The sequence below is a fragment of the Geotrypetes seraphini genome, chromosome 4, assembly GCF_902459505.1.
Source record: "Geotrypetes seraphini chromosome 4, aGeoSer1.1, whole genome shotgun sequence".
NCBI classification, from domain to species: domain Eukaryota; kingdom Metazoa; phylum Chordata; class Amphibia; order Gymnophiona; family Dermophiidae; genus Geotrypetes; species Geotrypetes seraphini.
In genome coordinates this window covers 103660591-103683501 of record NC_047087.1, presented here as the reverse complement: position 1 = coordinate 103683501, position 22911 = coordinate 103660591, and the positions used below count along the sequence as shown (strand labels likewise).

Sequence of the window (22911 nt, the reverse complement as noted above, 5' to 3'; positions counted from 1 at the left end):
GACAATCATGGCTTATGGCAGTCCTGGGGAAGGCCTGCAAAACATCAGGGGAGGGAGGGAGACTGGGTACAGAGCCTGGCAGAGTAGGGGAAGGAGGCAGGCAGAAAGGGGAGGCTGGGTGCAGAGCCTGGCAGGGCAGGAAGGGAGGGGGGTGTTGGGTGTAGACCCTGGCAGGGAAGGATGAGACTGGGTACAGAGCTTGGCAGGGTAGGGCACTTGAATATAAACCCTTTTTTCCCTCCTTTTTTGGGGGAAAAAGTCACATCGGTTTATATTCGAATCGGTTTCTATTTGAGTATATAAAGTACACCATCTCTTTGGTTGGCATAAGCACTCACACTTAACTTTTAAATATATATTTAAGCAATTAACCTAGTATTCTACATAAAAAAGTAGGCATCTACATTCCTTTACAGAACAACTTCTAGCGGGTGTCCAGTTATAGAACTGCTCCCTGTATGTTTCCACTCAGATGCGTTTTGTATATTGACTTCTTTGTGAATCAGTTCCTCTACTCTGCAAAGGTAATATCTAAATAAAGGAGGGCTAGTAATAGATATACTAGGGACCAAGGCAGACATTTGAGAGGGGGCCCTTAAAGCCTACTGGAAAGGTATGCCTACTTCAGGCAGGCTTAAGGCCTCTATGGGCTGGGATCCAAGAAAATTGCTCAGGCTACACCACCTCATGCCAGCCTGAACTAAAGCGAGCTTACATAGAAATATTTTAATTTTAACAAAGAACATTTGCTTCTTTGTCCTACTTAGATTTGTCCTCTTTTATGCACCAATTAAAAAGATATATTTAAAAAAATACTGTATTTAACTGCTACTCACCTGGATATATCAAGAAGAATATGTGGTGGGATTTGTTGTAGAAAAGGAATTAAGGGCCTGGGGGAAAAAAGGAAAATAAAAGTCAAATGCTTATAATGCACAGACAATTAATAAAGAGGTCAATTTTCTGCCAAAACTGAGTGCTGAGCCTAGGTTTTTTAGTTGAAAAGTGAAATTTAGTCTTATCTGTAAAATTCTCTTTCCCTAAGTCCTTCTTCCCAACTAGCAAATAGAGGCAGAGAACCCTTTCAGTGATAAATACAGTCAACCTATAAGGATTGGTATGATCTGAAAGCTCCAATATGTTAATGCCAAAGCAGCAGATAGCTTCTCCCAGTTAGATATGAAAAACCGGAAACAAATATTAGAGAACATTAAATAGCATGCAGCTCAACAGTCACAACTAGAAGTGGAATTGTACGGTTGCTGATCACTTAGCCTTGGAGAAAAGGACCTACAGTGAAGACCATGTTGCTGCCTTACTAATGTCCTCTACAGCAGTGTTCTTCAACCTTTTTACACTTATGGACCGGCGGAAATAAAATAATTATTTTGTGGACCAGCAAACTACTAGGACTGAAATTTTAAAACCCCGTTTCCATCCCGTCTACGCGAGTTCGGTCCCCGCAAACCATCTGATCCCATCCGCACAAGCCTCAGTTATGATTTTATATTGAATGTATTTTATTAAAGTATAAAAAGAAACAATATTCTGTACAATTGTCATTTTATAAATACAAATAATACAGAGCAAGGATCAACAAAACCCCCCGTCTCCCCTTCCCTTTACATATATCCCCTCTACTATCAAGAAAACTGAATAAGCCAAATTATTACAGAATGCTACACAGAAATATCATGCTAACAGAATACCGCAGTTACACATGACAGGAATAGTGTTACACATGACAGGAATAGTGCAACTAGGGCAACTGTCCCCTGGTCAAAGAGAGCCCTAAGCCAGCTAGAAGCTAAAGAAGCACTGCCTGGGCTTTGCAGTCCCCAGTTATGTTTAACACCAGCTCTAGCAGGATATATATTTCAAATATGATATATTCTAATCACAAAATAGAAATAAAATTATTTTTTTCTACATTTTGTCGTCTCTGGTTTCTGCTTTCATCTTCTTTTCACTCTCTTCCTTCCAGCATCTGCCCTCTCTGTCTCTTCAATCCAGCATCTGCCCCTTCCATCCACTGTCTGCCCTCTTCCTCCTTCCATATGATATCTATCTTCTTTCTATGCCCCTCTCCCTTTTCCATACAGCCTGTGCCCCCTCTCTCCTTTTTACACGATTCATTCTAGCTTCACTGCTCTCATTTTTATCTCTTCTACACCAGATCTAGCATTGTTGTCCCTCTCTGCTTATTTCTCTGCTGATCCCTTCACATCATCAATCTCTCTACTTTCTCATGTGTCTCTCCCCTTCCCCTTCTCTAATCTCCCTGCCAGCTGTTTCCTTCCTTTTTTCCTTCTCCCTTCCCTCCTCCTCCTGTCCAGCAGTAACTCTCTTCTCTTCCCTTTCCCTCCTCCCCTCCCAGCAGCATCTCTCCAGGTCCAGTAGCAGTTGTCCCTTTTTTTTCCCTTGTCCAGCAGCTTCCCAGACTCCTTTCCCTCCTCCCCTCCCAGCAGCATCTCTTCTTCTCCTTCCCTCCAGGTCCAGTAGCAGTTGTCCCTTTTTCCCCTTGTCCAGCAGCATCCCAGCCTTCAACAGTGGCTTTCTCCCCTCCCAGCAGCTTTCCTTATTTGCAAGCGCAGCGATTCACTAAGGCAGCCTCGGATCCTTGGATGGGTCGCGCTGCCTCTAAGGAAAGAGGAAGTTGCATCATCAAAGGTGGCCACAACTCAGCAAAAGCCCCAAGGCTGCCTTCATGAATCGCTGCGCTGGTAAGTAAGGAGAGCTGCTGGGAGGGGAGAAAGCCACTGTCGGAGGCTCATGATCTATCCGGCCTTGCGCGGTCCAGCAGGAAATTACATCTTGATCTCACCAGCCCTGCCTGGACCGGCAGGAAATTGAAGTTCATCAATCTTGCCGGCCCTGTGCAGACCGGCAGCAATTTTTCTGCGGACTGGCACCGATCCACAGACTGGTGGTTGAAGAATAGTGCTCTAGAGACAATGCAGCTTCTTTGGCCCAGGACAACATCTGAGTCCCAGTACAATGAGATCAGAGTTTTATGGGAACCTGCTATCATATAGTAAATAAGCTAATCTAATAGCCTTCTTAACTCAGCATGCAATAGAGGCTTTAAAAGCAGTCTTTCTCTGGCAAGAATCACTCTGAAGACCAAGCAAATGATCTGATCTCTTAAAGGGGTATATTCTTCTGAGCCTTATGAAAGTAGAGAAAAAGATTGATTAGAATTTTTGAATCTTATTGAAGGGCTGAAAATTCCTGAACATATAAAAAAAAAGTTTAGAAGAGCCTATATCATTAAAAGAATTAGAAACAGTGTTGAAATCTCTTAGAGTTGGATCCGCTCCAGGTAGTGATGGTTTCACAGTTGAATTTTATAAATCATTCCAAATTATCCTTTTACCTCATTTATTAAATTTATATCAGTCTCAACTAACTAAGGGTACTATGGCAGAATCATTCACTATAGTTTTGCCAAAGCCAAATAAAGATCCCACTTTGGTTTCAAACTACAGGCCTATATCATTAACCAATGTAGATGGAAAACTTTTGGCTAAGACATTGGCTTTACGTTTAGCCGAAGCTCTCCCTTTTATTATTGGTGTGCACCAAACTGGATTTGTTGCTAAGAGACATTCATCTATGAGACAAACTTGGTTCTTTTTGTTGCATAGAGCATTTTGGACCCCAGTTCGATTACAAAAGTTAGATAGCTCTAAGTCTAATAGATGCTGGCACTGTAATCTTGAAGCAGGGACTCTAGATCATTTATTATTCTATTGTCCCTTTATTATGGCTTTTTGGAACTCAATTTGGCCCCAAATTAATTGTTTTTTGGAGAATCATGTGGCATTATCCTATGATACGATTTTATTCGGTATGTCAATGAGAACAAAGAGCCAAATTTCATCAAAGAAAGCACAGTTACTTACCGTAACAGGTGTTATCCAGGGACAGCAGGCAGATATTCTCTACATGTGGGTGACGTCATCCACGGAGCCCTGTCGCGGACAGCTTTCAAGCAAACTTGATTGAAGATCTCAAAGTTTGCTAGTGCTGCATCACGCATACGTGTGCCTTCCCACTCCACTAGAGGGCGCATCCCCTCCTCATGGTCTTCAGTTCAGATAGCTAGCTAAGAAGCCAACCTGGGGAGGTGGGAGGGTTGCGAGAATATCTGCCTGCTGTCTCTGGCTAATACCTGTTACGGTAAGTAACTGTGTTTTATCCCAGGACAAGCAGGCAGCATATTCTCTACTTCTGGGTGACCTCCAAGCTAAAAAAAAAATGGGATGGTGGAAGAGTTGGCAATTTATGAAAACAGATTACGCAAAACCGACTGACCAAATTGGCCGTCATGTCTGGAAAAAGCATCCAAACAATAGTGAGAGGTGAAGGTATGAACTGAAGACCAAGTGGTGGCCTTGCAGATCTCCTCAATAGGCGTGGACCTGAGGAAAGCGACAGACGCCGCCATCGCTCGGACTTTATGACCCGACCGTGCAGCGAGAGACCAGCCTGAGCATAGCAGAAGGAAATACAAGCAGCTAACCAGTTGGACAAGGTGTGCTTGGAAACAGAACGCCCCAACCGATTAGGATCAAAGGACAAGAAAAGTTGAGGATCCCTCCGATGAGACTGGGTGCGATGTAGGTAGAAAGCCAACGCCCGCTTACAGTCAAGAGTGTGAAGCGCCACTTCCCCAGGATGAGAATGGGGTTTAGGAAAAAACACCGGAAGGACAATAGACTGATTAAGGTGGAAATCCGAAACCACCTTAGGCAAGAACTTAGGATGAGTACGCAGAACCACTTTGTCATGATGAAAGACAATAAAAGGCGGATCCGCAACTAGAACTTGCAGCTCACTGACCCTGCAAGCAGACGTGAGAGCAATCAGGAACATCACCTTCCAAGTAAGGAACTTCAGATGGGCCCTATCCAGAGGTTCAAACGGAGGTTTCATCAATTGAGCAAGAATCACATTAAGGTCCCAAACCACCAGGGGAGGCTTGAGAGGAGGATGGACATTCAAGAGGCCCCTCATGAAGCGAAAATCAGCAGATGGATCGAGAGCGATTTGCCATCGAGTAGCCTATGAAAAGCAGCAATCGCATTGAGATGAACTCTAATAGAAGTCGTCTTAAGCCCAGATCGAGATAAATGAAGTAAGTATTCCATTACTGAGGACAAGGAGGCAGACAAAGGCTCAACGCGTTGGGAAATACACCACGTGGTAAATCTAGACCACTTCTGAGAATAACACTGCCTAGAGGAAGTTTTCCTAGAAGCTTCTAGAACATCACACACCGACCGAGAAAACCTTTGAGAGGAAGTCAGGTGGAAAGGAACCAAGCCGTCAAGTGCAGAGACTGCAGATTGGGATGCAGTAGCGAACCCCCGACTCTGAGACAGCAGAGACGGAAAAACAGGCAGCAGAAGAGGTTCCTGGACACTGAGTTGCAGAAGAAGGGAGAACCACGGCTGCCTGGGCCACCGAGGCGCTATCAAAATCATAGCAGCGTGAGTCAAGCATAGCAGCGTGCGTCAAGCATAGGTGCATGAGAGTGTTCAGAATCAGAGGAAAGGGAGGGAACGCATACAGAAACCTGCCCGTCCAATCCAGGAGGAAAGCATCCGCCTCGAGACGATCCGAGGAATAGATCCTTGAACAAAATCGAGGCAACTTGTGATTGAGTGGCGAAGTGAACAGATCTATCTGAGGAGTTCCCCACCGAGCAAACACCTGACGCAGAGTTGAGGAATAGAGCGACCACTCGTGCGGCTGAAGGAGGCGGCTTAATCTGTCTGCCAGACAGTTTTGCTCGCCCTGGATGTAGATCGCGCAGAGGAAGACGTTGTGGCGAATTGCCCACATCCAAATCCAAAGCGCCTCCTTGCAAAGCGACAGGGAACCCGTACCCCCTTGCTTGTTCACATAATACATCGCCACCTGGTTGTCCGTACACACCAGGACCACTTGATCCTGCAGCAAGTGACGAAAAGCCACCATCGCCCTGTAAATGGCACAAAGCTCCAGCAGGTTGATGTGACAGCGACTGTCCGCATCCGACCAAGGACCCTGAGTCCGAAGACCGTCGAGATGAGCCCCCCAGGCGTACACCGAGGAGTCCGTCGTCAAGACTTTCCGAGGCGGAGGCACGAGAAAGAGCAAACCTCTGGAAAGATTGGAAGACTCGGTCCACCAACAGAGCGAGCGTCTCAAAGAGGGAGTCACCGCAATGTGCTGAGATACAGGATCCCGATCCTGCCACCACTGGGACGCCAGAGTCCACTGAGGCACCCTGAGGTGCAGCCTGGCAAAGGGCGTCACATGAACGGTGGAGGCCATGTGCCCCAAGAGGATCATCATCTGCCTGGCCGAGACCAAAGCCCTCAGGGAGACCTGTTGACTGAGCCGAACGAGGGCGGCTTGCTGAGACTGAGGCAGAAATGACCGGAGGCGAACCGTGTCCAGCACGGCTCCAATAAACTGCAGGGACTGAGAAGGACACAGCTGGGACTTTGGGAAGTTGACCTCGAACCTCAGACGCTGAAGGAAAATAATAGTCTGACGGGTCGCTGCAATAACCCCGTCCCTCGACGACGCCTTGATTAGCCAGTCGTCGAGGTACGGGAACACCTGAAGACCTTGGGACCTCAGGGCTGCCGTCACCATCACAAGGCACTTCGTGAAGATCCGTGGGGACGAAGCTAACCCAAATGGGAGGACCCGATATTGCAGATGAAGGTCCCCCAACCGAAAGCGAAGGAAGCACCGAAAAGCCGGGTGAATCGGCACACGGGTGTAAGCCTCCTTCAGGTCTAGGGAACACAACCAGTCCCCCTCTTCCATCAAGGGATATAAAGTGGGAAGAGAGAGCATGCGGAACTTCTCTTTGGCCAGAAACTTGTTCAGCCCCCGAAGATCCAAAATGGAGTGAAGGTCCCCGGTCTTTTTGGGAACCAAAAAGTACCGGGAGTAAAACCCGGAGCCCCGCTGACAACAGGGGACCTCCTCCACCGCCCGCAGGCGAAGGAGGCCTGAGCCTCCCGGAGAAGCAATGGAAGTTGCGCGCCACTCGACGGATACTCTCTGGGGGGTCTGTCCGGAGGCGAGGACCGGAAGTGGAGCGAATACCCCTCCCTGATAACGGAGAGGACCCATTTGTCCGCAGTGATCAGGGCCCAGCGGAGAAAGAAAGCACTGAGACGGCCCCCGATAGGCAGAAGAGAGGGTTCGAGGGCGGAGGCCAGCCCCCTCCCGTCCAGACAGTCAAAAGGACGGCGCCGGCTTAGCCGCAGCCGGGGTCTGCTGTTTCGGCTGGGCCCTCTGCTGCTGTTGGCGCCTCGGAGGAGGTCTGGAAAACGCCGGCGTCGATTTCTGCAGGTAGTGCCGAGGAGGCAACCTATACGATTTGGAAGGAGCAGGTTTCGCCTTGGCCCGGACCAGGGAGGCAAAGGAGCGCTCGTGTTCCGAGAGGCGCTTGGTGGCCGCCTCGATGGAGTCATTGAAGAGTTCATTGCCCAAGCATGGAAGATTCGCCAACCGGTCTTGCAGGTTTGGGTCCATATCAACTATGTTCAGCCACGCCAAGCGATGCATGGCCACGGCGAAGGCAGAGACCCTAGAAGAAAGTTCAAAAGCATCATACGAAACTTGGAACATGTAAAGCCGCAGCATCGACAGGGTATCCAGAAGCCGGCGGAAATCCACACGGCAGTGAACCGGCAGATCATCCTGAAAGGATGGCAAAGATTTAAGGCAGTGCTTAAGATAGGACGTGAAGGTAAAGTTATAATTAAGCACCCTGTTAGCCATCATAGAATTTTGGTACAGGCGTCTACCAAACTTGTCCATAGCCTGCCCTCTCGGCCCGGTGGGACAGCCGCATAGACCTTAGAAGGGTGAGACTTCTTGAGAGAAAACTCCACCACCAAGGACTGGTGGGAAAGCTGAGCCTTTTCAAAGCCCTTACAGGGGACCGTCCGGTATCGAGACTCCATTTTAGATGGAATGGCTGGGATAGCATACGGAGTCTCCAGGTTGCGAAAAAAAGTCTGTTGCAACACCGGATTCAAGGGGAGCCGCAAGGACTCCTTAGGAGGATATGGAAGTTCCATCTCCTCCAAATATTCTTTGGTATAGCGGGAATCAGACTGGAGGTCCAAATTCAACACCTTCCCCATGTCCAGCACAAATCTGGTGAAAGAAGAGGGCTTGCTCTCAGACCACCCCTCAAGGGGGAGGTCGAGCAAGACTGCAAGGCAGCAGAAAAGAGGGTGAAGCTTCCCGTGAGTACTGCGCAGGCATGTCAGTGTCAACAAGCACAGATGTCGAAGAAGCCCCGCTGAAAGAATGGGGTGGGGGGGGGAGTCGAGGACAGCTTGCGTTTGGAGGGCCCCGCAGGTGAGGACCCCGGGGTCCAAGGCACCGACGAAGCCCCCCTCGAGGGTCCCGGTAAGATGACACGCGTCGGGAAAAAGAAACAGAAGCTCCTGACGTCAGTGCTCCACAGGATGAAGTCTGAGACTGCACCGGCGACCGCCGGAGACCCAGATCGGACACGACCAGGTCCGAGGCTTTAACGGACCCCATAGTACGAGGGCCCAGCGATCTACCTCGCCTCGGGGAGACATCCCTGGACTTCTTAGCGGGTCTCCGGGATGAGGGAGAAAGACGCCTCAACCGGTGCTCGAGCAGCGGGCGACTCTCGCCACGAGGGAAGCAGGGAAGAGTTGGACGAGGACAGCTGCCAAGACCGACACCCTCTGCCTCGAGAGCCCTCGAGGCGACACTCAGGCTGGTCCATCGCGAGCAAGTTCGAGGTCGGGGCAAGCCGAGCCAAAGTAGAGGAGAGCTGCGAGGAGATGATAGCCTTGAGCATACCCTCGAACATCGGCACCGAGACCATATTCGGCCTACAGGTGCGGCAGTGCGCTCCACCGGGGGCGACCTCAAGGAAGAGTATTCCTGTATGGTGGAGGCACACTTGGAGGCTTTAGAAGGCGGTTTCGCCGAAGCAGTTCCCGCCTGGGCGGTGAGAGACTCCGAGGATGGCTTCTTAGGTAGCTGACCGGACCCTGAAGACGGAAAAGGAGCCTTACCCGCAGTGGATTATTTCGAGACCGAGGCCATCAAGGTCTTGGAGGTCGAGGGCGATTTTCCCAGGGCCGAGGTCTTCGAGGCCGACATCGAGACCGAGGCCAAGGTCGAGGCCGAGACTGGGCCCGCAGGTAGATCGGTCTCCATGGCAAAGAGCTCAGCAATCCTCGCTTGACGACGCCAGATAGCCCGAGGTTGGAGGGTAGCACAACGAGGACAAGAGCCCGTAGGATGGTCGACCCCAAGGCACAAGATGCACCAGCGGTGCGGGTTTGTGATCGAAATCAACTGACCGCACTGAGTGCACTTTTTAAACCCGGTTAAGGGCCGGGACATAAGTCAAAAGGAGGGCCGCGGCCAAGCGAGGCCAGGCGGCCACAGCAAACCGGGAGTCCCCGATTCGCCGAAAACACGAATTACTAGAAAAACAATAAAGAAAGCAAAAAAAAAAATTAAAAAAGAGCACAGCGACTCCCGAATCAAGAAAAAACACGATGCCGCGGTGCAAGAAATGCACAATGAAAATGCAGAGAAGAGAGACAGGGCTTTCTGGCTCCGCGGAAAACTAAGAACTGAAGATCTGGGGGGCGTGGCTTAACGCGAACACGAATGGACGCGTAATCGCAAAGCTCCTCATCTTCTAGGCACAGAATATAAAAAAAATTATTCCCTTCTAAATAATTTTCATCAAGAAATAAATACTAAAGAAACGGAACATAAGACAAATGAAAATATCTTCTTTTACTGAAGCTAAAACGAAGCCTGAGGTAATAGGAGCTGAAAAGGCAGAGTGCCGTTTTTTTTTTTTTCTTCAACGGTTTTATGAGACTTCAACTGCAGCGCTGAAATAGTGAACTGTGTGAGTAAACAAAATGCAGAGAGAGTGAAACAGTGATTGAGAAGGATTGTGTCCCGATGTGGACTAACATAATTTATAAAAATAAACCGTTGAATGTTGCCAACCTTTAAACGAAATTAAAGAGGCTTGAGAGAGAAAAAAGCTGAGAGAGAAATACCGGCAAAATTGAATTCTGAGGCGCTAAGAACAAATAAAAGTTAATTGCTTAATAGATTATTGAAATAAAAGAAGTAAAAAAGGATTATTAGAGTGAGTGTTGCTCTCCTCTATCATAGCTGCGACTGGGCTTGTGAGAGGAGAGCCAGAAGAAAGGATTGCCGACTTTTTTTTGGCGCTGAAACGGCATGATATTAAGAATGAGTGACTGACAGAGCTGGTAAAATAGGTAAAATAGGTCTGAAGGAGTATTTAACCTGCCGTGACTGAAAGAAACTGAAAAGAAGGGAATTTAAAGAAGGGTAAAGCAATGGCGGTTTGAGGCAGACGATGAACCCTGAAGGCAAGAATCGGAGAATTTCTTTTTACTTTCACTGAAACAGAAGGAGATTGAAGAGAGGGTTTGCTGGAGAGAAGAGAAAACTTAGGGTGAATGATACCAGCCAAACATTGAGCTTGTTGAAAGCATATAGAAAGCATATATGAAAGAAGCTGAGCTAATGATCTAAAAAGAAATCCTAATTTGCTGCAGTTGAGGCGAAGTATGCGCTGACGGGAGCCGAAACATCTGAGAGCTGTTTAAGATTTCGGCGGTTTATTTAAACTTGCAGTACTGAGTTCGCGAGGTTTAAGTGAGTAAATAACAAGATTGATGGGGAGTGTTTGAATAAAATTTCTTTCCCGATCAGATATAGAAAACTCATAAAGAGGAAATAGTTTACCTTTTGGCGACGCTGAAAGGGAAATACAGTGAGAAATACTGAGAGAGGAATACCGACATTTTTCTTCAATGATTAATCATAGAAGAGCGGAAAATAAATAAATGTTAACTTACTAAGTAATTGAAATACTGAAAATTACTCTTCTCTGACAGGCTGCAATTGGGCTTGAGAATGAGATATGAGGAGATAGAGGAAAGGGTCAACGGAACTTTTTAAAAAAACTGAAACAGCAAGACGTTGAAGAAGTCAGAAACGCTGTGAATGACCTTACTAAGTAACTGAAAATTACTTTTCTCTGACGGGCTGCGATTGGGCTTGTGAGGAAAGAGATAGAGAAAAAGGTCAACGGAATTTTAAAAAAAAACTGAAGCAGCAAGGAGTTGAGGCAGTTGAGAGACGCTGAGAAAGAACAGAGAACAGTAGCTTCAAATTTGTCAAATAAGAGGAAAAAATTATATAAAGTGTTGCTCTCCTCGGTCGGAGCTGCGATTGGGCTTGTGACAGGAGAGCTAGGGGAAAGGACTACTAAACATTTTTGTTCAGAGCTAAAACTGTATATCAATAAGAAAAAATAAATGCCAAAGGTAATTTATGAAATAACCTGACAAGTATGAGAGAGATATAAAAGAAGGAAAGGTAGTTGATCTAAAAATCCCCCTTCTTTATTGAGAAAGTGAAAGGGCTTAAAGGAAAAGAAACAAAAAGGAATACTAGTTCATTTTTTTTTACATATATAGAACTGGAATTAAAACTGACAGTTACTCCAAAGAACTTTTTATCAATATTAAAGAGAAAAAGTCACTAAAAAGGAGTACTTAAGATTGAGACAGATATCTGAAAAAGAGAAAAGGACAAGGGAAAAAAGAAAAGGAATTAAAAACATAAAAATACCAAATATAAAACCAAGAGACTAAACATAAGAAATAAGAATAACCAAGAAAAAGAAAATAACAACATGGCAAGTACAAGACAAAACAAAAATGAGGCTGGTACATCTGCAAAAAGACAGAAACAAGATCAAATAACACCAAGCAAGATACCACTTCCTATTGATGAACCAGACATATTAAGCAAAGCTGAAGTCATGGAAGAATTAAAACAAATCAAACAAATGCTTAAAGAAACTATAACTAATATGTCTGAAATGAAAGAAGAAATTTTAAATATACATAGACAAATGGAAGTTAACAACAAAAGAACAACTGAACTAGAATCAAAAATGGAAACTATAGAATGTGAATCAAAAAGATGTAAAAACGACAGCCTGGAATTAAATAAATTAAAAGATCAACTGGAGGATTACGAGAATAGAGGAAGAAGAAAGAACATCAAACTCTTTGGAATACAAGAAAATTTAGAGGGAAAAAATACTATCCTTTTCCTTGAAAATTTAATTCCAAAAATACTACAATTAGACTTGAAACAACCAATTGAAATTGAAAGGGCGCATAGAATCCCAATTAAAAATTTAGAAAATAAAAACAGACCAAGACCAATCATTTTCAAAATGTTGAGATACCAACAAGCACTAGAGATACTAAATGCTGCAAAAAAAGATAAAAACTTAAATTATAAAGGATCAAGATTATGGTTTTTACCAGACTTTGCCAAAAACACAGCAAATAAAAGAAAAAGACTACTAGACATGAGACCTCTACTAAAAGAAAAAGGATTTAAATATGGTCTATACTACCCGGCGAAAATGAGAGTTTCATCTGGTGACAAATCCTTATATTTTGAAGATCCCGAAAAACTAAAAGATTTTCTCTCTAAACCAGAACCTATGATATTTTAACATAGAACATTAAGATGGTTTTGAAGACTCTATGAAAAATTAGAAAATATGACATATTTGAAATATCTGAAGAAAAGGAAGAAAACAATACAAAGAAAAGACAATAATAATAGAAAGAAAGAACAAAATATAGGAAATTTATTAAATAATACACTACATATATGTTTAAAATAATTATATGTTGAAATCATAATACTAAGGAAATACAAATCAACTTATTGTTAAATGGAAAATGATACATTAATGAAATGTTATGGAAAATGATAAAAGATATAAAAGATCAATATAGATAGATAGAAGGGAAATTTGTTTAAATATTAAATATTGATTGCCTGGAATGGGGAGAATGTTTGGATTACAGTTCCAATGTGTATCCTTAAGCAGCCAATGTATTGGGTGGGAAAGGGAGGGATAAGGAGAATATTTAAAAGACTAATTAAGGGAGATACATTAGGGTTAAATATGTGTGTCATGAAGAAAATTTTTTGGATATTAGAAATGAAAGAGGAGAGGAAGAATAAGATAATGAAAAGTATTAAAATGTATAATGTCTTTTAAAATATATTCTCTTAATGTCAATGGCCTGAATCATGTAATTAAAAGGAAAAAAATATTAACATTTTTAAAAAAGCAAAATGCAGATATTTATTGTCTGCAAGAGACCCATCTTAATATAAAGGAATCACAGAAATTATCAGGTGGATGGATAAAGGAATGTTTTTTTGCTCCAGCAGTGGGTAAAAAAGCAGGGGTTGCAATTCTTATAAATAAAAAATGTATGGCCAATATAAAGGTAAAAAGTTCAGATCCACATGGAAGATGGATACATATCGATATAGGTATGGGAAATGATACCCTGACGTTATTTAATATATATGCCCCTAATTCGAATCAATCAGAATTTTTCAAAAAGCTACAAAATATGTTATTACCACTGGCTGCCTCTAATTTAGTGGTGGCGGGAGATTTTAATGCTGTAATGGATCCACTATTGGATAAAAAACCAGGTAAAAATATTAAATCTTTAGGTCTAGATAATTTAGTTCGATCATGCGACTTGAAGGATATATGGCGTATTCTTCATTTTAATGATCAGGAATATTCATTTTGTTCACAGGTTCATAAATCATTTTCAAGAATAGATTATATTTTTGTTTCAACAAATAAAGTGCAACAGGTGATTAAAGCCTCCATTGATCCTATTATTATTTCGGATCATGCGGGAATATGGATAGAATTACAATTAGATCAATTAGAAAATAATAGACCTCTTTGGAGATTTGATAATGCATTGCTTGTGGATGACAAATTTTTGGAAAATTTTAAAACACAAATTAATGAATTTTTTCAAATAAATTTAGTGGAAGATACATCTATAGAGAATATATGGGATGCATTTAAAGCAACTATGAGGGGTAATATTATATCATATTCAGCTTTTATTAGGAAACAAATTAAAAAACAATATATAGAATTAGAAAAAGAAATAAAAATATTAGAAGCTAAATTGATAAGTAAATGGGAATATGAAGTTTTGCAAGCTCTATTGAAAGTAAAAGGTAAATATAATGAATTAACTTCAAAAATGATAAGAAGGGATTTGTTTTCTAAGCAAACAGTGTATTATGGAAATTCCAATAAGGCGGGAAAATTATTGGCAAATTATCTTAAGGCAAAAAAAAGGAGAACTAATATTAATGGAATAAAAGATGATAATGGTATAATAACAAATCAAACAAATATAATATTAAAACAATTTTTAAATTTTTATAAGGATCTATATTCTTCCGAACCTTATTTGGAGAAACAAAAAGATGGAAAAAAATTTTTAGATTTAATTAATGGACCTAAAATTCCTGATCATATAAAACGAAGTTTAGAAGAACCTATATCATTAAAAGAATTAGAAACAGCATTGAGATCTCTTAGAGTTGGATCCGCTCCAGGTGGTGATGGTTACACAGTAGAATTTTATAAAACATTTCAAAATATCCTCTCCCCACATTTATTAAAATTATATCAGACACAACTTATAAAAGGTAATATAAAAGGTACTATGGCTGAATCAATAATAATTGTTTTGCCTAAGCCAAATAAAGATCCTACTTTGGTTTCAAACTACAGGCCTATATCTTTGATAAATGTTGATAATAAACTCTTAGCGAAAATTTTGGCTTTGAGATTAGCCAAAGCTCTCCCACATATTATAGATATGCATCAAACGGGTTTCGTTGCTAAAAGACATTCCTCCAATAACTCTAGACTATTATTTCACATGCTAAACTTGTCAAAAAAAATGGATGAACCGGCTTTTACAGTTTCATTAGATGCTGAGAAAGCATTTGATAGGGTAGAATGGAATTTTATGTATCATGCTTTAGAATGGTTTGGTATAGGTTCTGGATTTATACAAATGGTAAAAACTTTGTATAGCTTCCCGATTGCAAGATTAAATATTAATAATGTGATATCTGATGGTTTTCAATTGCAGAGGGGAGTTAGACAAGGCTGTCCTTTATCTCCTTTGTTATTTGATGTTGTATTAGAACCCTTATTATTAGCAATACAGCAAACGAGGGAGATACAAGGTATTCCATATTCAGATATGGAATATAAAATTTCGGCTTATGCTGATGATATTTTGCTTTATTTGAGAAATCCAGAGTCTACCTTATCTTCTTTATTGGAATTAATTGATAAGTTTGGCAAATTTTCAGGTTATAAAATTAATTGGAATAAATCTGAAATTATACCTCTGAATGTTCACTGTGTAAAAGGATTATTTGATACTTTTCCATTCATATGGAAAGAAGAAGGATTTAAATATCTAGGCATTCAAGTTAAAAAAACAATTGAAGATACTGTAAAAGAAAATGAAAAATATGTATTAAAAAAAGTTACGGAGTTATGTGAGCAATGGAACCCATTACATATTTCTTGGTGGGGAAGAGTTCAAACTATTAAAATGATGATGTTGCCTGTAGTTTGCTACCAAATGAGTATGATACCTATTTATTTTCAGGGGTCCTTTTATAAAAAGCTTAATAGAATTTTAACAAAATTTCTTTGGCTTGGTAAAACACCTAGAATAGCTTTAGTAACCTTACAAAAATCAATTAAGGAGGGAGGGGTAAATTTTCCAAATTTTTATAGGTACCATCAAGCCTATATTCTACGTCAGGGTATGTATTGGATCCTCCCAGAACTTATAGATAATGCACCAGATTGGTTATATTTGGAATGGCGCCTTATGTTTCCCCTAAATTTAGTTCATCTACCAAGTATTAATATACCTAAAAGATACAAAGAAAATAAAATAATAATGGATACTTGGAAAACATTGAGATTTATTGATAAATTAACACCCATCCCAATATACAAATCAACTAATCAATCCATATGGATAAACTCCAAGATCAAAATTGGCGGAGCTCAAATCCTTTGGAAGAACTGGATTAATGCAGGCATTAGAACTCTAGATGATATTATATCAGAAGGTAAACTGCTGGATTTTTCACAATTGCAACATAGATTTGGTCTCAATAAAACACAAAGTTTTAAATGGTTGCAATTGAAGCAGGCCATTCAGGTTGGGTTCCCTGAATGGAAATCATTAAACAATCAATATAGTTTAAAATTCTTATGCTTTAAAGCAGACTTCCTAGGACATCAAGCCGCATTGTGGTATAAATTAATATCTGGATATGTAAATAAAAAACCAAAAAATGGTCTAAGAGACATTTGGAGCATTGAGATTGGACATCAAATTAATGCATCTCAATGGCCACTAATTTGGTCTTGGAGAATGGGATGTACAGTGTCAGCATCTATGAGACAAACATGGTTCTTTTTATTACATAGAGCTTTTTGGACCCCTACCCGTTTGCAAAAATTAGACAGTTCTAAGTCTAATAGATGCTGGCATTGTAATCTAGAACCAGGGACATTAGATCATTTATTATATCATTGTCCTTATATAAAAATTTTTTGGAATTCAATTTGGCCACAAATTAATAAATTAATGGAAAATCATATTGCGATATCATATGATACAATTTTATTTGGAACAATGATGAGAAAAAAAAGTCAAATTTCACCAGAAAATAATAAGCTTTTATTAATTATGACAGGGGTTGCCATTCAACATATAACTAACAATTGGAAAAATTACAACAACCTAAATTACACATTTTGGTGGAATACAATATGTCATATTTTTAAAATGGAAAGAACAATAGCAGTACAAAAGGGGACATATATTAAATTTATAAAAATATGGGGGCCATTGACAAAATACTATAATGAATAAATAATATGATGTTTTCTTCTTCTTTTCTTTTTTTTTTTAAGGATTTTTTTTTTTATGACACACATAAAGGGGGGGTAAGAAAAATTAATTTATACATAGTATGTTATAATATATTATACAAAATGTAACGTATGAAAAAAAAGGTAATAAAAGGGTGGGGGGAGGGAAATGGGATAAAAATTGTTTAGATTATATTGTATTAGATATAAAAAAGTTATTGAATATGTATCAATAGTATTCTAATATGTTGTATACTTTTTATAAAAATTTGAAAATTAAAATATTATATTAAAGTAATGAAAGGGAGGGGGGAGGGTGAGGGGGGAAAATCAAATTCAGATATATAATGTATTAGATATAAAAGTGATAATATGTATTTATAAATTGTAATTAATTATTATGTACACTTTATGAAAAATTAGAAAATAAAAAATATTTGGAAAAAAAAAGAACATATTTTATTAAAGTATAAAAAGAAACAAAAAAAAAAAAAAAAAGAACTGAAGATCACGAGGAGGGGATGCGCCCTCTAGTGGAGCGGGAAGGCATGGTGCAGCACTACAAACTGAGATCTTCAATCAAGTTTGCTTGAAAGCTGTCCGCGACGGGGCTCTGAGAATATGCTGCCTGCTTGTCCTGGGATAATAATAAACTTTTAGTGATTATGACAGGAGTCACCATGCAACAGATTACAAGTAATTGGAAAAATTGGAACACACTTAATTATAATTTCTGGTGGAATAGAGAGAACAATAGCTGTGCAAAAAGGGAATTTCAATACATTTAATGAGATATGGTGGCCATTGACAAAATATTACAATGAGTAGACACCATTTTACATTATAAGTACAATTTAAGATAGAAGGGATGGGAGGCGGAATTTGAATTTATTAAATGATTAGATCACTATGAAGGATTATTGATGTGGTATATTTGATTGAATGTAAGACTGAAAGGGAGGGAGAGATGGAATATAATTTTTATCTATTAGTTTCATTAATGATAGAATTTCAATGATGTATTTATTGACGAATGTTTAATATATATGTATTTGTTGTAAGATGAAAAATGAATAAAGAATTTAAAAAAAAAATATCAATAAGCTGCTTTCCTAAATCAAGTTTCTTAGAATTAAGGGATAAATTGTGATTATTTGTATCTTTTGGTATACAAGCACGTATACTGTTTTTGTATCTCCTCTGATTGTAGTATCAATACCCTGCACACATATTGGTGACTAGTTTTAGGATAAAGCAAAACCTACCCTCTTTCTTGGGAATTATGAAGTAAACAATGTACTGACCTCAGCCTGGTACAACCTCTAGAACCCAGTGATCTAATTCTTAGACAAAGATGGCGAATTGAATACTGTACCTGCTTAGAGCACCTCAGAATGAGCCTGCTGCCCCTCACTGGTAAAGCTTTCCATCCTTTGCAGAGGTACTGCTCCCTTGCAGGACTTTCAAACTCCACAAAAGAGCAGAGAACTCTTGAATTGGCCATAAAAGAACCCAAAGGAGGAAGCCTATCTCCACAGGTGGGAGCTGTATCATCTGCTCAAGGTAGAAAAATACTGAATTTTTCAGGTCTGCACTAATCTTTCTAGGGTGGCTGTGATGCCACTGAATTTCAGTGTTTTCTACTAGAGAATGACAAGGTGGTTGTTACCCGCGGCTAGCCGCGGGTAACCCGCCGAAACGGGGAAAGAAAAATAGTAGTCGCTGCGGGGACGGGGACAAGGCCATTCACCACCCCGTGGAGCGGTAAATGGTCTTGTCTCCGCAGTGAGGCAATGAAGGATCGCGCGGTCCAGCAGCCCCCACCCACCTGATCGCAGCGTTTAGCCAGCTCCCTCCCTCCACCTCACCTTATATTCCGAGTTTGCCGGCTTTCTTTTTTACCAAGCCGCACGGCTGCTCAGTTGTTCAATCTTCTGCTCTGACGCATCCGGAAACAGGAAGTTGCAGCAGGGAAGATTGAACAACTCCAGCAGCAACGTGTGCGCGGCTTTTTGAAAGCATGCGGCTCGGCGAAAAAGAAAGCCGGAAAACTCGGAATATAAGGTGAGGTAGAGGGAGGGAGCTGGCTGAATGCTGCGATTGGGCGGGTGGGGGCTGCTGGACCGCGCGATCGCGTATGGTCTCAGCTCACACTAGGAAGGAGGGAGTTAAAGGGAAAAAGATTTTGGGCCAAGGGGATGAAGAGGGAAAGAAAGAAACCCACAGCAGGAAAGAAAGGGGAGGACAGGCAGGTGAGCCAGATGCTGGAAGCAGGGGGGGGGGAAGAAAGAGGGAAAGAAGCTAGATGGGGTTGAAAAGAAGAGACACACTGGTAAGGAAGAGGAAGATAGGGGAAATCTGGACACAAGAAGGTAACAGAAAGAGGGGAAATTATGTGCATGGGGGCATAGGGACAGAGACATAAAGGGGACATGCCATGGGGATGGGGATGGACACGAGGGGGGGGTGATAGGGGGGCAATGCCAGATACATAGGGGAGATATTAGAAATGGGGAAAATAGGAACACAGAAGCTAGATGGTTTGTGGGGATGGGACAGGGACCGAGCTCGCAGGCTCCAGTGGCTTGTACAAATTACATTGTAACGTGCCACGAAAATAAGAGGAAGGAAGGTAGATAGATAGGCCATGTGAGAGGAGCTGAAGGGTGGTAGAAAGGAACAGATGGTAAAGGAGGGAGGGAAGGGTGCTGGTGGAAAGGAATAGAACAGACATTGAACGAGGGTAGAGAGGAACAGACCCTGAAGGGAAATGTGGAAGACAGAGTGGGGAGAAGACGCTGGAAGGGAAGAAGACAGATGCCAGACTATGGGAGAGAGGAGGGAAGAAGATGGGTGCTAGACCAATTGGGGGGGGTGAAGGGAGAGGCACAGTAACAGCAAATGGAAGACGCAGAGAGAAGACACACAGTGGATGGAAGGAATTGAATGAGAAAACAGACAACAAAGGTAGAAAAAAAAATTTTTATTTATTTATTTTTTGCTTTAGGATAAAGTAGTATATTAGTTGTGTTGATAAAAATTTATAAACAAAGTCCTGCCAGCTGAACATCTCTTTCTCTAGTTTAGCAGCCAGAACTTTGATTTATAAGGAAGGAATAAGCTAAATATTGCAGTACTAAGGCATATATGGATGCTGCGGGGACTGACGGGGCGGTGAAGGGAATGGCAGTGACGGGGCAGTGAAGGGGACGGGGCAGTGACGGGGACAGATTTTTTCCCCGTGTCATTCTCTATTTTCTACCTCCATCTGCTAGTTGGGAGCATAGCTGGTCTAGCGGGAGGATAAGGAAATTCACAGATTAATGTTATGTGGACAAATTCTGACCATCTAGATTTAGGAACTCAGCCTGACTTAAAATGGCCATCTAGGTTCAAACAATTTTTATTGATGCAAACAAAATCAAATACAACATACGAGCACCTCATGGTGCATAATACAACAACAATGCATCAAATAAAATAAAATAAGAAGCATATATAACCCACACCTCCCCCCTAGCCCCCCCACCCAATGGTATTCTCTATTTCACCTCACTATGACACATCAATACACTCTAGGACACCAATCTTAAGACCGCACTTCGGCCCTTAGGATGCAAGGTTTGTAAGTAAGGATCCCATATATGCATAAACAACATCTTTCACTTCTCAGGCCTACCAGCATCTCTCGCCTCCCAGATGGCCAACTGATGTAACTGGTTTCACCAATGCCAAAACTTCGGGAGGTCAGGGACCGTCCAATATTGAAGAATACATTTCTTGGCCAATAAACTCATCTTCCTACATAGCACCCCATGACCCCTAGGCAAATGACTGAAAGCCTCTGGTAAATCTAAAACAAAATAGGTCGGAAGACTACGTAAAGATCTCCCAATTATTTTTGACATATAGGATATTATTCTTTTCCAAAAATTTTGAATAATGGGACAAGACCAAAATGCATGTTCCAAAGTATGACTCCCAATCCCACATTTATGACATAATGGTGTAGGGAGAACTCCACTATAATATAACTGTGTACGAGAGTAATAAGCACGTAATGCCACCCTATAATATGTTTCTCTTAACCATGCACACTAGGTCACCCCAGGTGTCACCCTCAGAGTTCGAGCTATATCCCAATGTCCTAAATTAAGCTGTAGTTCTCTTTTCCATTTACCTCTAATGTGTCTGTAACTTTTGCAATATAGCATGTATACAATACACCAAAAGAGACATCCCCTCCTCCCGAATAAACAACTCTCGTAATTTAGCCCCCATATGCAAGCTCAATTTTGCCAACTCAACCATGACACAATCTCTTTCCTCTGGTACCCAGATCCATAAGAGACTTAAAATATTTCCTCTTCTCTCAAGCTTTAACATAGCAACACAGTAAATGATAGCAGATAGAGACAAGTATGGTCCATCCAGTCTGCCCAGAAAGATGGTCAGGGTTGAACTTGCTGCTCCATGCAGGTTGCCCTATCTCATCCCTTTTGTTGTTAGGTTTATACCTGCTGCTCCATGCAGGTTACCTCCTCTATGCTTTATTTTTTTTTGGGGGGTGAGTGAGCCAGTTATACTTTACTTGAATGGAAATATTTTTCTTCCATCCTCTTCCAATATGGGAATCCTCTGTATATACCATGCCTCTTGAAAGTTCGTCACCGTTTTCATGTGTGTTTTTTGTCCTGTTTACCGGTATGTAACTTTTATGAATGTTTTTATGTAACCCGCATAGTTCTTTGGATATGCAAGATATAAATGTTTTAAATAAATAAATAAAAATTTCCCATCCCTCCTGTGGAACAGCATTCAGGTGTCCATCACCCTCTCTGGGAAAATATATCCTGATCTGCTTTTCAGTTTCCCCCATGCATCTTCATTACATGTCCTGTAGAATTGTTTCTGCTTTTGGAAAAAGGTTTGTTCATTTTTATCTTTCAAGTATTTAAAAATATGTACCATAACTCTTCCTCCTCTCACAGAAACATGATGGCAGATAAAGGTCAAATGGCCCATCCAGTCTGCCCATCCACTATCTCCTCCTCTCCCTAAGAGATCCTACATACCTGTCACATGATTTCTTGAATTCAGACACAGTATTTGTCTCCACCACCTCTGTGAGGAGACTATTCCATGCATCTATCACCCTTTATCATCTTGGTTGCTCTTATTTTAACGTTTTCTAGTTCCCCTATATCTTTCTTAAGATAAGGCAACCAGAATTGAATGCAGTGCTTCAGGTGAGGTTGCACCATGGAGTGATACAGAGGCATTTTCTAAAGCTGTGTGATTTGAAGGGCTTATTTCCCATCCCCACCCATCTACTTATCACTATCTCTCCTACCCCCATCTGAGCACTGTGTATAGATGCACCTTCTTATCCAGTTTGTCTGACTTGACTAGATTGTAAGCTCTTTTGAGCAGGGACTGTCTCTTCTATGTTTTGATGTACAGCACTGTGTATGTCTAGTAGCATTATAGAAATGATAAGTAGCAGTAGTAGTAGAAACATAACTTTTTTAATTGAAATTTTAAATTCGCAATCATAAAACAAAACAATCTCTACAGATTGAATCATAATGAAGAAACAAGAATAATTTTTAAAGGATTTCAAACTCAAACTCTTTTTGTAATAAGAGTTTTAAAGAAACTGAGAAAACAGTCTATCACACTAAGAAAACCTTAAGAAATCATAAGAAAATATCCTATTCTTGGTCTCATCTAAATAAAACCCTGTATACATATACAATTTACCTAATATAATTACCAACATATAATCATTACTTCAACTCACTAGAAGATGCAGACTTGGCCGATTCCTGAATTTGAATTAAGCTTTCTAAATGTTTAGGATCTTGAAAAATATAATCTTTTCCCTGAAATTTCACCAAACACTGTCTGAGAAATTTCTGAAAAAGTCATACCCAAGGTTAAAGCCCTAGGTCTCAATTTAAGAAACTCTCTATGGGATCACCATGAAAATT

General features: G+C 41.2%; 1 protein-coding gene across 3 annotated transcripts in view; it reads right to left on the bottom strand.

The window, feature by feature from the left end:
• Positions 1–22911, bottom strand: part of CFAP91 (cilia and flagella associated protein 91) — a 174408-nt gene that overhangs the window by 97968 nt on the left and 53529 nt on the right. For all 3 annotated transcript variants that reach the window (XM_033941433.1, XM_033941432.1, XM_033941434.1), the window contains exon 5: positions 837–893. In XM_033941433.1, the coding sequence (XP_033797324.1) occupies positions 837–893 (57 nt within the window). The remainder of the gene's footprint in view (positions 1–836; positions 894–22911) is intronic.